The sequence below is a fragment of the Chionomys nivalis genome, chromosome 5 (genome assembly GCF_950005125.1).
Source record: "Chionomys nivalis chromosome 5, mChiNiv1.1, whole genome shotgun sequence".
NCBI classification, from domain to species: Eukaryota; Metazoa; Chordata; class Mammalia; order Rodentia; family Cricetidae; genus Chionomys; species Chionomys nivalis.
In genome coordinates, this window is record NC_080090.1 from 68,996,050 (window position 1) to 69,013,116 (window position 17,067).

Here is a 17,067-nt window from a genome sequence, read left to right on the forward strand (position 1 = left end):
CAATATTGCTAGTAACAAAAAAGAATCGATATGAGAGAGAGGGAATACCACTATAAATTGTATTGGCAATAAGATGAGTATAAGGAATTAATTGTCAATACCTTTTTGATACAAATTCTATAATTCAGTAACTGTGTCTATATAAATTCAACAATTCTACTTAATTCTATAAAACTTCAACAATTCAAGTAAAAGCTATACACTATTTGAAAAGCACAACTTATCATCAAAGCCTAAAGAATGGAAAAATGGGAAATTTGAGCTAAGTACCTATTTTTAGATTATTATACGTTTATTTTTTTCTTTTTATATGTATGAATGATTTGCTTGCATGTATATATGTATACCATGTGCATGCCTGATGCCCACATAGGTCGGAAGAAGGCATCAGATCCCCTGAAACTAGAGCTACAGACATTTGTGATCCACCAGCTGAGTGCTGGGAACTGGACATGGGTCCTCTGGAAGAGCTGGGAACTGGACATGGGTCCTCTGGAAGAGCTGGGAACTGGACATGAGTCCTCTGGAAGAGCTGAGAACTGGACATGGGTCCTCTGGAAGAGCTGGGAACTGGACATGGGTCCTCTGGAAGAGCTGGGAACTGGACATGGGTCCTCTGGAAGAGCTGGGAACTGAACATGGGTCCTCTGGAAGAGCAACAAATACTCTCGCCCACGAAGCCATTTCTCCAGCCCTGTGTCTACCTAGTTCTAATCTACTTTGTGATCAGCTCATCTCCATCACCGGAACAAAACAAAAACCACCCAGGTGATACGAACTTCGCTCGTCAATTCTGTCAAACATTTAAAAACAGAAACGAGGCAGGAAAAGGCCAGTACTTCAGCCGCTAGTTTGTGCCTACAGAGCCTAACTCCTGGTAATTCATATGACATAGCGGGTGTCAGGAATCCAGCCCCTAATGAACCATGGCCTCTTTCCAGAAAAAACCAACTTGAACTGTAAAATTTACTACTTTAAAGAGAGTGTGATAGCTGCCTATCTCCCTGGGGTAGATGGACTCCATATAAATGCTCCTTGAGAGAAGATCAAATATTTCCCCTCTCATCTGGCAGAGAAGACCCCCCACTCCTCTCAGCTCCACAGACCTCTGCCCGAGAACCTGCCTGCCAGATCCTTGTATTGTGTCTTCATAAATTCTTTACTCTTCTGTGTCCTGCTACATTCTTTTCCTGCCCACATCAATGGCCTACTCTACTCTCTCACACAGAAGAAATAACACAATTTTTAAGTTTTTCCCAAAATTAGAAGAAAATATATTTCCTAGCTAATCTTGAGATCACCATAATTTTAATGACAAAGTTTGATAAAGATGCTAAAGAAATAAAATCAAACATCTCTCCCTCATAAATACTAACACAAGCCGGGCGATGGTGGCGCACGCCTTTAATCCCAGCACTCGGGAGGCAGAGGCAGGCGGACCTCTGTGAGTTCGAGACCAGCCTGGTCTACAGAGCTAGTTCCAGGACAGGCTCCAAAGCCGCAGAGAAACCCTGTTTCGAAAAACCAATAATAATAATAATAAATAAATAAATACTAACACAAACTATTAATACAATTTAGTAACACATTTAAAAACAAATATGTCATTGTCAACCAAGATTGACCCCAAAAGTTCAAAGTTGATTTATTTGAATATCAACCAATGTAATTCATTATATCAATGCTATAAAGAAGAAAATGTACACAATTTATGTTGTAAGTGCACTGTACAAAGTATTTTACTAAATACAATAGCCATTTATAAAAACCTTCTCATTAAAGTAGGATAGAGGGAAGTTACCCAACCTGGAAAGGGGCATTTCTGAAAATGCATACAGCTAACAACAAATAAAATAATGAAATATTTGTAACAGGTTCTGAGAAACCATATCTGCTAAAAACCCTCTGGGTCCTCACCTGGTACCTCCACATGGTTAACTCAAGGAGGAGAAATGGCGCATGCTTATAGTTCCAGCACTGGAGAGGAGGAAGCAAGCGGATCCCCGAGTTCAAGGCCAGCCTGGTCTGCAGAGAGGGAGGAAGTCAGGCATCCTTGTGTGTAGCCGTCTCCTTTAAGGATGCACGAGTTAGAACCTGGCCACATCTGACCTGTCAAATCCCTTTAAAGCTGAAGGCACACAGGCAGGCGTGGCTGAGGCGTCTATGCCTCTGTCAGTTTTTATAGTACCTTGTTCCAGACACTCTAAAAGACATTGGAAAAATCTTCAGTCATTGTCCTGAGCCTGTAGTCACCTTGGATTCCAGGAATAGCAGACCCACGGAGACAGATGTCAAAATCTGTCACACCAAGTAGGAGTGATGATCTCACAGGAACTGGACTGTCCCCACCCAGCAGGCCATAATGACTTCCAGAGGTCTCCTTGAGAACCGAGCTGAAGTCATGACTAATCAGGTCACAGTTTGGCCAAGACTGTGTAAGGCTGTATTTCTCTCACACATCCCCAATTCCTCCTCTGTTTGGACAGAAAACTCGCAATCGTTTGAACGAAATGATTAGTTTCCATCTTCTCAAAGTAGCCCTTTTTATTAGAGCCCTTTGCCTTCCTTTTTATCATTACTCCTGCCTGCCCCTTCTAGGCAAGGACCTAACCTGACTGTCAGCGCTCCTGGAGAAAGGCTCCTGGCTGAGGGCGTCAGTTTTATGTCATGTAGTTTCAGGAATAAGGCATGGGTGCCGAGGCTCATCTCCTTTGCTGTACTAGTTTGCCAAGTCAGTTTTCAAAGGCCAAAAAGTGAAATAGTAACATCAATAAATATGGACAGAAAAGGTAAAATAGTCTGGGCTCTCTTCACAAGATAGCTTTGCTGTGTGCAAAGGAAACCACTGCACCCCAAGTCCCCTTGGTACCTTCACTGGGAAACCACTGCACCCCAAGTCCCCTTGGTACCTTCACTGGGATTCTCCAAGAAACTTCTTTCTATGACCAACCAGAGGGCTATGTCTCCTAACAAGCAAAACAGATCGTATGGCATGTGTTAGTTCCAAATCTCTGCTCTGAGGATGACTTTATAAGCACATGGAGAAATACGTCTGATTTTGAAAAGAATTGTGCATTTAAAGGTAATCCTACATGTAACGTTACTAAGACTGATTTTCTTTTACAGATGTTCCTATAGGGCTGGGGAGATTACTCACCTGGTCAAGTGTTTGCTATACAAATGCAGACCTGAATTTGCTTCTTAGAAACCATGCACAAGTCAAGCACAATGGCACACACACTTGTGATCTCAGAGACAGCAGGATCCCTGCAGTTGGCTGGAGAGCCAGTCTAGCCAAATCAGTCAGCTTCCAGGTTCCGTGACAGATCCGATCTCACAGACCCCATGCCTGAGAGTAGCAAAACAAACTCAGTAGAATTCTGGTGGACTTTTTGTTTTATTTTTCTTTGTTTTGACAACTTTTTGACTTATTGGTCTTTTGCTTCTTTCTTTTTTTTGCTCTTTCTTCCTTTGTGTGTGTGTGTGTGTGTGTGTGAGAGAGAGAGAGAGAGAGAGAGAGAGAGAGAGTGAAAGAGAGACAACATCAAGTTTGGTGGGTAGGGAGGTGGGGAGGATCTGGGAGGAATTGGAGGAGGGGAAAACATGATCAAAATATATTGTGTAAAAATGTTTTTCAATAAAAAGATACAGAGAAGGAAAAAGAAACCAAACTCAGGTGGAGTAGTTGGTATTAGAATCCCAGCTGTTAGCCTTCTATTTTTCTCACGGGCAAAATGAGAATAACAAAGGTATGTATCTTGTACTCACCCTATAAATGAGCATCATTATTACAAGAGATTACAGAGCTTCACAGAGATTTGTACATTGGGAGGCTGGGATGCAGAGATGCAGGTCACTGATAGAGTACAAGGAGCTGTATTCTACCTCCAGTACACACACACGCACATGCACACGCACACACACACACACACATACACACAGGGCGGGGACGTTATTACTATTCTTTCCTGCATCTGCTTTCTATGTTATCCATGGTTTCAAATTTAGAAATGCCACATTCAGTGATTTGAATCTAAAAAGAACTAGTTCTGCCATCACCACAAAGTCTCTGATTTTGAGATCCACCCAACTAAGAATCTGAACCTTGCTCTTTCTTCTAACTCTGCCCACGCCTGAGTTAACTGGGATGAATGACAGCACAAAAAAAAGCACAGAATGTATTCTTTCATGAATGGATTTATTCATCAGGAAAAGAACAGCTACTTCCAGTGAGGAGAGCCAGTTTCTAAGGAATTAAATGACATTTTTGTTCAAATGTGCTGCACGTTTAATAGTGAGCAATGCTATCTACGTCGGTAGATGTTACAGCAAGGCGGTGGAGCCCGGCCTGGAAGGGCATCTCGGGCCAGCTTTGAAGTCGGTAATGATCTCACTAGCTGGATGGTAACTTGCGAAGGAGGGATGAGCAAGCGGAGTCTGCCAAGCGAAGCCATGACCCCAAGGCACATGCGCAGAGCCTTCTTGCACAGGAAGCTTAGAAGGGGTGGGTTCCAGATGGGTGTGTCACTTCCCACATCTGGCCTCTGTTTTCAGCCAGTTGAAGGGATCGGATGATATGACGTTCTCAAGAACCTTTTGGCTCTGACATCCCAAGACTCCCATGTGAGCTATGTTCTCTTCCAAGTAAAAAACCCAAAGCTTCTTCAGTATTGTCTTGACACAAAGTTGTTGCGTCATTTATTTGACATTTCCCAGGGATTTCAAACCCTTGCTCATTCAGGATAAATGTCTGGGGAAGTGTTGATTACTCCCACATTCCAGACTAGGTACTCTCTTCAGCTCACCCAAGGCTAGCTAGTATCGCCCCACCTGACTTCCCCAGACTGGCCCAGACCAGATGGAAGCCAATCGATCACTTCTCCTTCGGCTCCAGGGCTCCCAGTCTAGGGGCAAGTCGGCAAAACTGCCTGCCAGCGGAATTTGTTTATATTTTTAAGATGTCTCTTAGGTCTGGCGGTGTGGACTGCAGATGATGAAAGAGCCAAAGATCAGTGAGACTGGTAGTTTCCTTGGAAACAAGGAGAGCCAGCTCACTTGTTTACCATCTGAAGGCTCTGATAGACATCCCCTGGCTGAGAAACCCGAGGCCCAAGTCTATGAGCAGCCTCTTTTCCATTCCCACCCCTTTGGCAGAACTAGGACCTCCAGTTCCCGGGCTTCCCAGCGGCTGACTGGTTGGCCTTAGAGGTGCTTGTGAGCATTTCTGTAAACTACAGTTACAGTTTGCCAAGCTACCACGTGAATAAAGAATCACACACCTGCATGCTCAAACACCGTGCGAAAACCTCAGCCCTTGGAGGATGCCTTCCGTGTACACAGTTGATCTTTAGCTGAAGAGGGGGATGACCCTCTAACAACAATGAAGGGGAGGCTGTTCCACCCAAATGTGGAGTAACGAACGCTCTGACCAGCTACAGGCTGCAGACTGGAGACCTTTTCCCTCACACATATTGTTTGGTTCGAACACGGTTACAGTTTCTCTCCTATCATAGTTTGGATCAAAAATGCCCTTGCCCTAAAGGCTCGTGTGCTGAAGGCTAGGACCCCAGTGCAAGCAAGGCTCAACGGTAGGCTTTGCAGCAAAGGGATTGAGCTGCAAGGGTCTCTGGCTTCATGAATGGGCTGGTGAATTTGTAACTCGATGCCATTGTTGAGAGGTGATAAAAACATTGGGAAGCCGGACCTGACTGGAGGAAAGAGGTCCCTAGGGTCTGCCATGGAAGAATGTACCTGTTCCAGGCTCCTTGCTTTCCCTCCGCTGCTCTGCTTTCCAGACACCTGAGGCGAACAGCAGCGTCCATCACACGGCCTGCTAGGATGATGCTCTACCTCACCACAGCCATAGCAACAGAGTAAGACAACCAAGTACTGAAGCCTTGAACACTGAACCCACATAACCCATTCTCCCCTTTGTTTCTCTTGGGTATTTGCCACTTTGAAAATGTCTAACACCTTAAATGCCACCCAGGGGCCTATATACTGCTGTCTAGGTGACTAGCCTGTAACACTATGGCGTGAGGGGAGAGGAGAATGTTTAGGAAATGGGATCCAGTGGAGGAAGTTTCTGTCACTAGGCGTGTGTCTTGAAGGAGATATTAGGAGCAGGTATTCTTCCTTTCTTTTTCAGCTCCTTGGTTACCACAGCAGTTTTGCTGCCTGTACAGTACCATGATGCTCTGCTTCACCCAAGTCCAAGAATTGCGGAGCCAAACAAGCATGGGCCGAAAGCCCTCAAGCTGAGCCAGAAGCAACATGCTCTCCTCTTAGGTTGGTTAGCTCAGGAATTTTGTCTCAGCTAATTTAAACTGTTTTAAAATGAGAAGATTTCACCTGGTTTCTGACTTTTCTCAAAGGGTAGCCAGTATCCACTCTGTAGCTGATACCCTCCTGGCAGTCAGTTACTTAGTTCCTGTATCCACTGTTGGATGGATTGGCACTGTGGATCAGGGCTTGTGTTTGAGGGAGCCTGGCACAGCAGCATGACGTCATATTCCAGTACCAGCTTCATCTTCACCTCACCATCACCCCACATCTCCTGATTGTCATATTCCAGTACCAGCTTCATCTTCACCTCACCATCACCCCACATCTCCTGACGTCATATTCCAGTACCAACTTCGTCTTCACCATCACCCGACATCTCCTGATGTCATATTCCAGTACAATTACATCACCACCTCACCATCACTTCCCATCTCCTGTGGACGTCACATCACCACACATCATCACAAGAAAGGCGTGTGCAGTACAGTATTTTGAGAGACAGAGAGAAAGACTATATTCACACAGGCTTTATCATAATACAACTAGAAGTATTGTTATTCTTTTACTATGATTGGCTTAGAAATTAAACCTTATCCTAAGATACCTATGAATGGGGAAAAAAGCACTGTTTATGTAAGGTTAATATTCTTTCATGTTTCAGGCATCGCTGGGAATGTTGGAAAACACTCCTCGTGGATAATGGGAGACTACTACATACAATAAAGAAAGAGCAATTCCTATTATCCAGAGATAACCACAGATATTTTAATATGTTGATATCTGTCATTTAAAAGAGAATCTCAGCCCATGTTGATTTCCACTATTCTCTATGCACTTAACATTCTTTTCCCCCAAAACTCATTTGTTTATTTAATTATTTGTTCATTTATTTTTCTTCTACAGCTTTTGATCCATTGCTATTCTCTCAGGTTTTGAATGTCCTGACACACAGGAAATACTCAGTGTTTGTTAAATAAATGGGTTAAGATCATGACTATATGTGCATTTGTAAGTGTTTGTATTTAAATATTCATCAGAGACAAGTTCACATATAACAGATAATTCTAGGTTTTTCAATATTTATATTGAAAAATAATGTTTTATTATGCATATATAATATATGGATAATATATTACACACATAACATACAAATTAGTATGTTATTCTGTTTGTTATAATTATATTATATACATATAATATATATATACTTATTTTTATCAAATGGTATTTTTTAATTGATTCTTTATAGATTTTACATTTTGCATTCCAATCCCACTCATTTCCTTGACCCCTCACTTCTGCCCTCCGTCCTTGCAACCTCACCCCAAAAAACAAAAAATAATTTAAAAGTAAAAACAAAAACAAAAAACAAACAAAACCTTGGCATGGAGCTGTAGTGTGGCCCATTGAGTCACACGGTGCACCCTTTGTCCATCTATCTTTGCTTGTAAGTGTTCATTGTAAAGAGTCATTAGTCTGATCCAAGGCCTTTGGCTTCTTCTACACTATGGATGCTGACCCTCCTTAGAATTCCTTTTGTATATCCTCTTGTTGCTCTGTGTCACGGAGATCCTGTAGTTTTGAATCTACAGGTTTGACCCCTTCATGTGCTCCAGCAGATCACAGATGAGGTGGATGTTGGGGTGGGCGAACTCATAGTCCTGGTTCTGGGTGGTAGCTGGGTTGGTCAGCCTGCCAGCTTTCCCTCACTGACACCACCAGGGGGAGCTCTCCAGCACTGCCCAGCCTAATTTATCCAACACAGCCTGCAGCAGGGAATGGGGCCTGTTTGCCCACTCTTGGGCCCACAGGTCCAGCTTATCCACACTCACACCACCAGGGCAGCTCTACTGTGTTGCCTGGATGAGGCGCAGGGTCAGTTCTCCCTAGTGTTTCAGTCAGGGAGGGGTGGGCCCAAATCTGCACAGCCTTATCCTCATTGCTTTTGGACAGGAGCCGTGGACATCAACACAGACTTCCATGACTGAGTCACAGACCAAGACATGGCCCTTGGCAGCAGCCCAGGCCTGGACCATCTACATCAGCCTGTTCCTCACTGACCGTGCCTCTTCAGGTCTGCCTCTCTCCCCAGCACATGAATTGTTCTTCCTCTCGCCCTCTCTCCCATTTCCCCACCCTGTACTCACTCCCCACAATGGTGCCTGAGTGCACTTATATTCCAGCAAGCCACTGATTTATGTAAAACCTGTTAGCGCTTTCTCACTACCCTTAGAACAAAATTCCAAATCCTTAGCATAGATCAAAACCCTCCAGCCTTTGGAAAGATGTACGGTCCTAATCTCTGGAGCTGGGGCACCTCAGAAACCTTAGTCTCTACCTCAGCACAGCTTCAGGTCTTGCTCCCCTGGGCTGAAACCTGTTGTACATTCCCATAGTATCTAGATGATCCATTTTCAAAATCCTCATCGCTTTTGAAATCCTTGTTTAATTCCTACTGGACTTGACAATAAAGACTTTCTAAAAACAAGATCTGGAATGGTCTTGAGTGGTCTTGATTCCCAGAGCACAGATGGAGAACAAGGGCAAGAGATTGTCTTTGCATTAGTCAACACTGAAAAGCATGTCCTCAACATTCCTTACACACATTGTAACAACTGCACATCACTCTTTATTGCTCTGCTTTAATGTATCAATCTGTTATCAAACATTAACCTTTAGACATTTAGACGTGTCCAAATTTCCATTCTTTTCTCTAGTATTTCGAAGGAGATGTGTGGATTTGTTATTATCTTTCTAGGTTCCTGAAACAGACGATGGAGTTAAAAAAAAAAAAGAAACATTTTGTTGTGTATTATGTATTGTTGTTTTATATTGTGCATGTATATTGTGTTATCTACAAAAAGTCGTTCTCCCTCACTGCCTCTCTGTGTCTTTGGGGCCAGCTTACACTTTCCCTAGCAGCAGAATACAACAAAAATAAGACAAAGAGCTGCTCGGCTTCAGGAATGGCCTAGACTTCTTATTGTGACCTGACACCCGCATTCTGCTCATATGGCTCAGCGATGGAGGTCACGTGATGCTGCTCCTGATACATGTGGACAGGGACTCAGAGGGCCAGGGTCCTTCACCCGTGGGCTCAAGTAGAGTCTAAGACTTTGATGTTTCTCCATTTCTCTCCATCTGATTCGTTTGAGGTCCCAATTCTCTAGTGTGGGGGTAGTGAGTCCTTGGGATTCCTTCAGGGATGAGTCTGGGTAAGCAAGCGCGCATAGTGATAGATTGGCGAGTGCTGAACCCTCATTTGAGTCTGCTTTCCTCGATGTTCAGGGATGAGGGTGGGAGCTTTGGGAAGAAGGAAGCATGAAACTTATTCCCAGGTGCCATCATCTATCAGGGACATGTGGCTAGAATTTGAGGAAGTACTGACTCTCACCTGAGATGTTCAGCCATGTTTTTAAGTGTGGCTGGTAAGCAGTGGGATTTGATTTCACCCAGCCCTAAAGCAATTCATGTATAATTGCATAAGCAATAGGCAGTTGGGAGATATATATATATATATTTATATATATATATATATATATATATATATATATATATATATATATATATATAACTGAGCTCAACAGAAGAACGACATTTTGCGTTCCTAGACCCGCTCCACCTGAGAAAACCTTTCCCCAGATTCCCATCTGTGTTGAAGGCAAAGAACCCTTTCAAAGGTAGGTTAGGAGGGGCCTGGCCCTGGAGCTGTCTATCCCTGTGGCGCTAGCAAAGACAGGCTAGAATTGAATTAGTTTAATAGTTCTAAGGCTATAAATTTAATAGTTCAGGAGCGTGACTGCATGGCTTAGTGTTTCTAGTAGAATCAGCTGTCTGGGTGCACGTGTAAGGGGAACTTAAGTCACATGCTAGGTAGTCTAAACCCTCTCATGGCCTCAACATCACCTGCTGCGGTCAGCAAGATGGAGCTGGTAGCATAGGTACCTGCCCTACAGAGTACCACAGGATTTCTCAACAAACCCTCCCACCTTAACCTAGGCTAGCTAAAGCGCCTTGGCTTACAGATCATGAGGCAAGAGGCCCACGGGTGGCATTCCCTTTGCAGAGACTGGATAGTAATCATAGGCCAACAGAAGAGCAAAGCCAGCACGTGAGGCCTGGTAAGCCCCCATGCCTTATTAGCAGGTAGCTGCTGATGTCTGTTCTTCCTCATTGACCTTTAAAGGACTAACTCCCTCTTAGCAGACAGACCTGCCAAGTTTGCTTTAGTAGCCTAGCTGTCTAGCAGCAATGCATTCATTGTTCTTCAAGAGTGGGGACACAGTGAGGCTGGACTAACTGCCCAGAGAACCCAGCAGCACATGCTGTCACTCTAACCCTCAATCTCAGAGGGGAGACATCCCAAGCAGGAAGGGGGTGTGGCTGGTCAAAAGGGAAACAGGAACTGGAGGGAGAAGCAGGGTTGAGGAAGCTAGGAAGAGGCTGACCCACTGGGCCGATCTCAGGCTGGCCTCTGGAACTGAACCAGTGCTCTCCGCCACTGTCAGATGCTCGGAACTTGTTCCAGTCTTACAAATGATAACGGCCTCTACGCAGCTTTTTAAGCAGCTTTTTAACGTATCTGCTGAGACGGCGGGACAGCGGGGCGGGGCCGTGGCAGTGACACTGGAAGGAAAAGGGCTCCTAGGGAGAACAGAAAAGGCCACCACCACCCTCCAGCCATCATAGGCTCTGGCATTTGAATACTTTTCCTCAGCTGGTGACACTGTTTGGGGAGTTTAGGGGTGTGGCCTTAGTATAAGAAGTGCCACTAGGGACATGTTTCAAGCCTCCTGCCACCCCAGTTCTAGACGGGTGCTCTCGGCTGTTTAGTCCCTATGGCTGCCGGCTGCCACTCCCTAGCATGAGATGGCCTCTCATCCCTCGGGAACCAAAGCTGCTTTAGCCATGGTCTTCAATACAGCAACAGAAAAAGAACTAATAAAGCTACTTTGATAATAATATTAAAAGAGGACAAGTAATTTTTATTAAATATAAGTAAATTCAAGACATAAATGTAATAATATTGATGCAGAATTATTAGTATTTATTTTGAATTCTAATTTGACTAGGCACTATGAGTTTTAGAACTGATGTTTGCCTGGGTTTCTATATTCCAAAATGACCCCAAATTCACTGCCCTGTGGTAAAGAGAAACAAAAAGAAAACAGATACCAAATTCTAGATATTTGCACAATGATTTTAAAAATTCAGAATTTAAAACTAGACCAGCATATTTACATGTTTTATTAAATTTACAATCAGTAATATAATCAAATACACAATTATGTACAAGGATTATATACATTTGCCCAGACTTTTACATCACAGTACATAGTTTCCATTAGAAATATTGTATACATTTATCACCAAACAATAAAACCCAACAACAGTAGTGTTACAGCACCTGTTAGTACAGACAGCTTTTTCATAAATTACATCATAAGAAAATATACGGCTGTAAATTGGGCTTTTAAAAATGTCTTTTATAAAATCTGAACATACAATGTTTCATTCACAGAATGTTTTTTTCTATGTTCTGACTGTAGCCTTGTGCATAAAACGACCAGTTGGAATATTTACTAAATGCTACCCACCCCTCTAAAATTATAAGCACTATTTCAATTACTTAGGCTGAGCTTTCTTTATGATGAATCTGGCATGGGGATCTGGTGAGAGAACAAATGCTGGTTTTGCTATAAGAAAGGTTTATATGATGATAATTTAAAACTAAAAGAATTCCGAGAAAATTATTACATTAGTGAAATTAAAGTCAGAGAGTACATAATTTTTCATTTTAAAATATCTAGCACTGTAAAGAAAAAGGAAAAGTAAAATTACAAAATAATTTGTTCTGAAACAATTATACTCTTTTTGGAAGCTTATTACATAGGTTAAAAAGAAAAAAAAAGAAAACTTAGCAAAATAATCCACCCCAAACATATCTAGTAAACTACAGTTCTTTCACACTTAAGTTTTAGAGGGAAAGCATTGTAAATTAGGGAATATAATTTCAATGGACTTTTTATGTGAGGGTAAAAAAAAAACTATACCTATTTTTATTAGGTAAACAAGTTTTAAAACTTGAAAATACCTGAATTAAATACTTGCTCTAACAGGTAACTTTCAACTTTCAGGTAAGATCCGCACTTGATTCCAGGTTTGTAAACATTATATAAATCTTTCTTAGTCAAACAAGTTTATGGCTGTGGTGATCATTTCAGCTCTAGTTCCAAGCAGTCAACATTTAACTGAGGTAGACCAGATGTTTCTAAACTCAGGGTCAGAAGTCCCTGAATCTTCAGCAAGTAAATAAAATATCTATGAAAAGTTTTTAACAAACAACAACAAAAAAATTTAAAAAGGAATCTATGCTGTTAAAATTTTCTAATGAACTCAAAGATTACTTTATGGCAGTATGTCAAATGAGAAAGTGAATGGGGAATCAGTTAGAATGCTGTGTTCTGAAGCTGAACATATATCTCCTTTCTTAGGTAGGGACAAACTGAGTATTATTCCTTCTAGACAGTAAGCAAAACGTCTTAAATGTGTTCCTTTAAAGGATTTGACTTTCAAAACAAATAGGCTCATCTAAACCTTAATGAAGGGCAACAGCGCCTCCTAGTGGCCAAAAAAACAGCAAGTGGCAGTAAGCTGGCCTTTTCTAGTATGGATTCTTCATGCCATTAAGTTCTTGAGGGAAAAAAAATTATGCTGCTTTGATAACTTGAAAGAGTTAGATTTAAACAACAATGGCTTTGAACTACAAATACAAAATCAATACATATAAGGCTTCTGTAATCAAAGTATCAGAGGAACATCTGTTCCTTTTCTCCAAGCCCCAGTCCCATAAATCAAGTAGTTAAGCTTCAGCTATTTTGGCAGCTTTGCAATTAAGATAAACAAAGCACATCTACCCTTCTGTATACGCTATGTATTATGGTTCTATCTTCTTGATAAACAAAGCACATCTACCCTTCTGTATACGCTATGTATTATGGTTCTATCTTCTTGATAAACAAAGCACATCTACCCTTCTGTATATGCTATGTATTATGGTTCTATCTTCTTGCACCAAACTTCACATGCAGAGAGACTAAAAATACCCATTTTGGTGTCAGGTTTAACTAAGAGCCAATAAAGAACTTGTTATACTACCCCATGACCCAGAGAATTCTTTAAGATTTATTACTCACTGACCCAATTAGGTTGAGCTGGAATTTTTGAAAGCAGGTATTTATCCCCTTATAAAAGGGCATGTTTCCCTGGGACCTAAGACATACTGTACATGAATATACATAACTACAATACAGCTCTGCTGTCTTCAACAGCTCCATATATATAGTCTAAGTTATTCAGTACCTCAAAACCATGGTTTAGAAAAAGGTTATTGTGTAACGCCATGGTAAAAAGGAATTAGGTCTCTCAAATATTCTTTTAGAAGTATTAAAGTAAGCTTAAAATAAATAAAATGAATAAAACCATGATTTCAATGTAGAACTATCAATAAGCAAAACCGAAAATAATTAAATGTGGCCAGCCCAAACTGCCACAGAAAAAAAAAGAAAAAGAAAAATCTCTTTCTTTTACTTATATGGCTATTTAGTTTTTTTACACAGGTCACCAGAGGCTAATTTTCAAATCCACATCAGAAGGAGTATTTGCTAAAACAAAATTAAACAAACCTAAATCCATGATTCAACAGAAAATGTGACAGACTCCTTAGGTGTAATGCCAGAAATCAGTCAGCTTCAAAGGAGAAAGATGGTGATCACCCCGAGACTACAGACTACTACCATTGCTTATCAGGGCTCCCTATAAGATAGGAAAATGGACTGGGGCTTGGGATGAGCCTTCTGGCTCACAAGGGATGGACTAAGGCTGATGGCTAGAGTAACCACCTTAAGAGAAATGAACTGGAAAAGACATATAATCTACCCCCAAGGAGCTAATGTTGCTTCCCACTAGAGTCGCCATAGCTTCCCCTACAGGCCCAATGGGAAGTTGATATTGCAACATTATAGTTTCTCTTTCTCTCTGCTTACCCCAAGGATCAAGCAACCAGTTTTCACTGTATCTCTATGTCCCTCTTCCTGGCCCCACAGTAGGTCTTTATAGGAAAACTCACTGGAGAAAGTACACTAGCGTCACCTTTGGCTTATATGCGAGGACATTGTTGGGAGAAAAGAAGAAAGAAATCAAGTCATCTTGACCGTCACTGAATGAAGCAGATGAAAGCAATGAGCAGAAACAGCTGTTACCCTGAATGCATCTGCTTCAAAGGCCGTGGGTCACTGAAAGTGTTCCTGTGACGGCAGCAAGACCAGAACACCACAACACTCAATCAAATCTTCTCAGAAGGGCTTCCCACCCCGAACCCATGGCAGTGAAGCTCCCTTCAGGTAGGAAGCTGCACTGACTGCAGTTCCCACTTCCTATCAGCTACCCAAGAGTGGCCAGTCATCTTTCCCTGGCCTGAGAGCTGAGGGTACGCAGTAGCGTCATTTGAGGGGTTGTGAGTTTCCTCTTTGGATAGGACAGTTTCGGTGAGGTCAGCTCTAACACAGCATGCTCCAGGTTGCTACGGGAACTACTTACCCAGTCAGAACGTGCCTGAGCACTGCTCAGAGCCTCCCAGGAGCGCCTGCTTGGATAGGATGTAGAAAACCTCAATTTACTTCTTAAATATCTACCACCAGAGTCTTTACAGAAAGTCAGAGTTCATCCTTCTCCATCATTTCAAATGCTTCTATATCTTCATTCCAGTCTGCTAATATGGAGTCTATAGGCTGGACCTTTTTACCCCAGCTAACATTAGGATTGGAATCTTCCTCAGTTTCTGATTGTTCTTTAGGCTGGTTATCTAAATCTGTACATTCACCATCAAGACTTGTAGTCTCAAGGTTTTCTGTGGAACTAGGTATCTGTTCAGAAGGGGCTAAGCCAGCAGTTTCTTCAGTGTCTGCTGGGGACGATGGCTCTGAGTGAGAATCTAGAGGGTTTTCGGGGGTCTCCTGATCAACCAAGTCAACTGTTTGAGAAAGGGACAGCGTCTGTTCCACACTCTGACTCTGAGAATCGTTTTCAGAAGATGGCTGGTCTTCACTTTCCATTTCAGGGTCTGTATGGGAAGGAAACAAGGCATCACTCTCCTTGAAAAGTGCACCGCACTTACCACTTTGCAACAACACCAGGAGATGCAGCAGTCATATCACGGGAGAACAGGCAACACTGGCACTGAAGGTCTTACAATCAGATTTCTGTGTAGTACAGGCAGAATGTACAGCGGTGAAAAAGCCACTCCAGGAAAGGAATAACAGTAACCAATAGCATAATGCTAACTTGGATAAATATTAGTGACAAAAGCACTAAACAAAATGCTAAAATGCATAAAAATTTCAACATATGACTACAACTTATTAAGCATCACGGCTAGAGATGGTCCAGTGACTGAGTGTGCTTGCCGCATAATCATTAGGACAAGAGTTTGGAGCCGGCACCCATGTAACCAGCTGTGTCTCACGGGCCTCTAACTCCAATTCCAAAGGGTCCAACAATCTCCATGTGCATGCACACGCATGAGCACAGGTATACACACCTGCACATACAATCAGGCACGCACACACACAATTTATTAATACCTACATTAAAGAAAGCTTGCACACAGGAACAGTCTAAATGGAATACATTTTAATATTTTAATACATCACTGCAAAATTTTAAAATGATATTTCTTGAAAAAAGTGAAATTACCACTCAGTGATCCATTTAGATTCAAACAAAAAAGCTGAATGGTTATAGGTATTAATATGACTCATCAAATAAAATATTGTCATAAAGACAAGAACTAAGATTATTAATAAAACTATTACTGTACATCTACAAACTTTAAACAGCTACTCTAAAAATACACTAGGAGCCTGAGTAAGTAAAGTTTTTGTAATTAATATAAAATATAAAAGCCCTGGAAACACTTTCCTTAGCTCCTCCATTAAAGTACTTAGCCAGCCTTGTTTCTGGCTCAGCCTGCTTCTGCGGTACAGCTAGAACTCTCTGCGTGTCCACTGTGCCTGGTGCCAGAGAGAAAATTAGTGAAAACTAACACCATGCCTACCTTTAAGATTTTACAGACCGACGAGAAAATGGTATTCACGAATACTGGATATTTATACAGTAAGTGAAGAACTCCACGTCTTACAGGGAGATAGGTAAGTAGGAAAGCAGGCAGTAATACCATCTGAGGGCTCCTTCAGAAAGTAAGCAGAGACCAACTAACCTTGACGGAAAGAAACCTACAGGCGAGCATGTAGTCGCCCTCTCAGGGAGGATTGCCTTACTAGGAGAGTTTCTGCGCACACGCCCGCAATGCTTATTTTCTCAAGTTCACATACTTAGTTTTGGGGTGGGGTAACTGTCACCCACTGGCTTGAGTATTGACACTGGTCCTAGGTGCCCACAGTGGTGCGACCTGGGAAGGTTTAGGAGGTGAGGTCTGCCCGAAGGAAGTGCTTCCCTGGGGGTGAACTCAGAGTTTTATAGCCTAGTCCAGCTTCACTGTCTTTGTTTTCTGGTTAGGGTTTAAGATGTGGGCTCTCAGCTCCCTGCTCCAGCTGCCTGCTGCCATCATGGACCCAAATCCAACTCTGCTTTGTGCCGCCTTTGCCATGGCATTTCACCACAGCGACAGGAAGGTAACCAGCACAGTTCTGGGTTTTGTTTTGTAGTCAGAAGTGTTACCACTGCACTATGAGCCTGGCGTTTTGTTTTGTTTTGTTTGTGTGT

The 17,067-nt window shown here is 42.3% G+C and overlaps 1 protein-coding gene across 6 annotated transcripts in view; it reads right to left on the reverse strand.

The window, feature by feature from the left end:
* Positions 1-11,322: 11,322 nt before the first annotated feature.
* Positions 11,323-17,067, reverse strand: part of Edem3 (ER degradation enhancing alpha-mannosidase like protein 3) — a 70,220-nt gene continuing 64,475 nt past the window's right edge. For 4 of the 6 annotated variants that reach the window (XM_057769458.1, XM_057769456.1, XM_057769454.1 and 1 more), the window contains exon 21: positions 11,323-15,406. In XM_057769458.1, the coding sequence (XP_057625441.1) occupies positions 15,000-15,406 (407 nt within the window). In that variant the 3' untranslated portion in view covers positions 11,323-14,999. The remainder of the gene's footprint in view (positions 15,407-17,067) is intronic. The other 2 variants (XM_057769459.1, XM_057769455.1) reach the window with 1 other exon arrangement.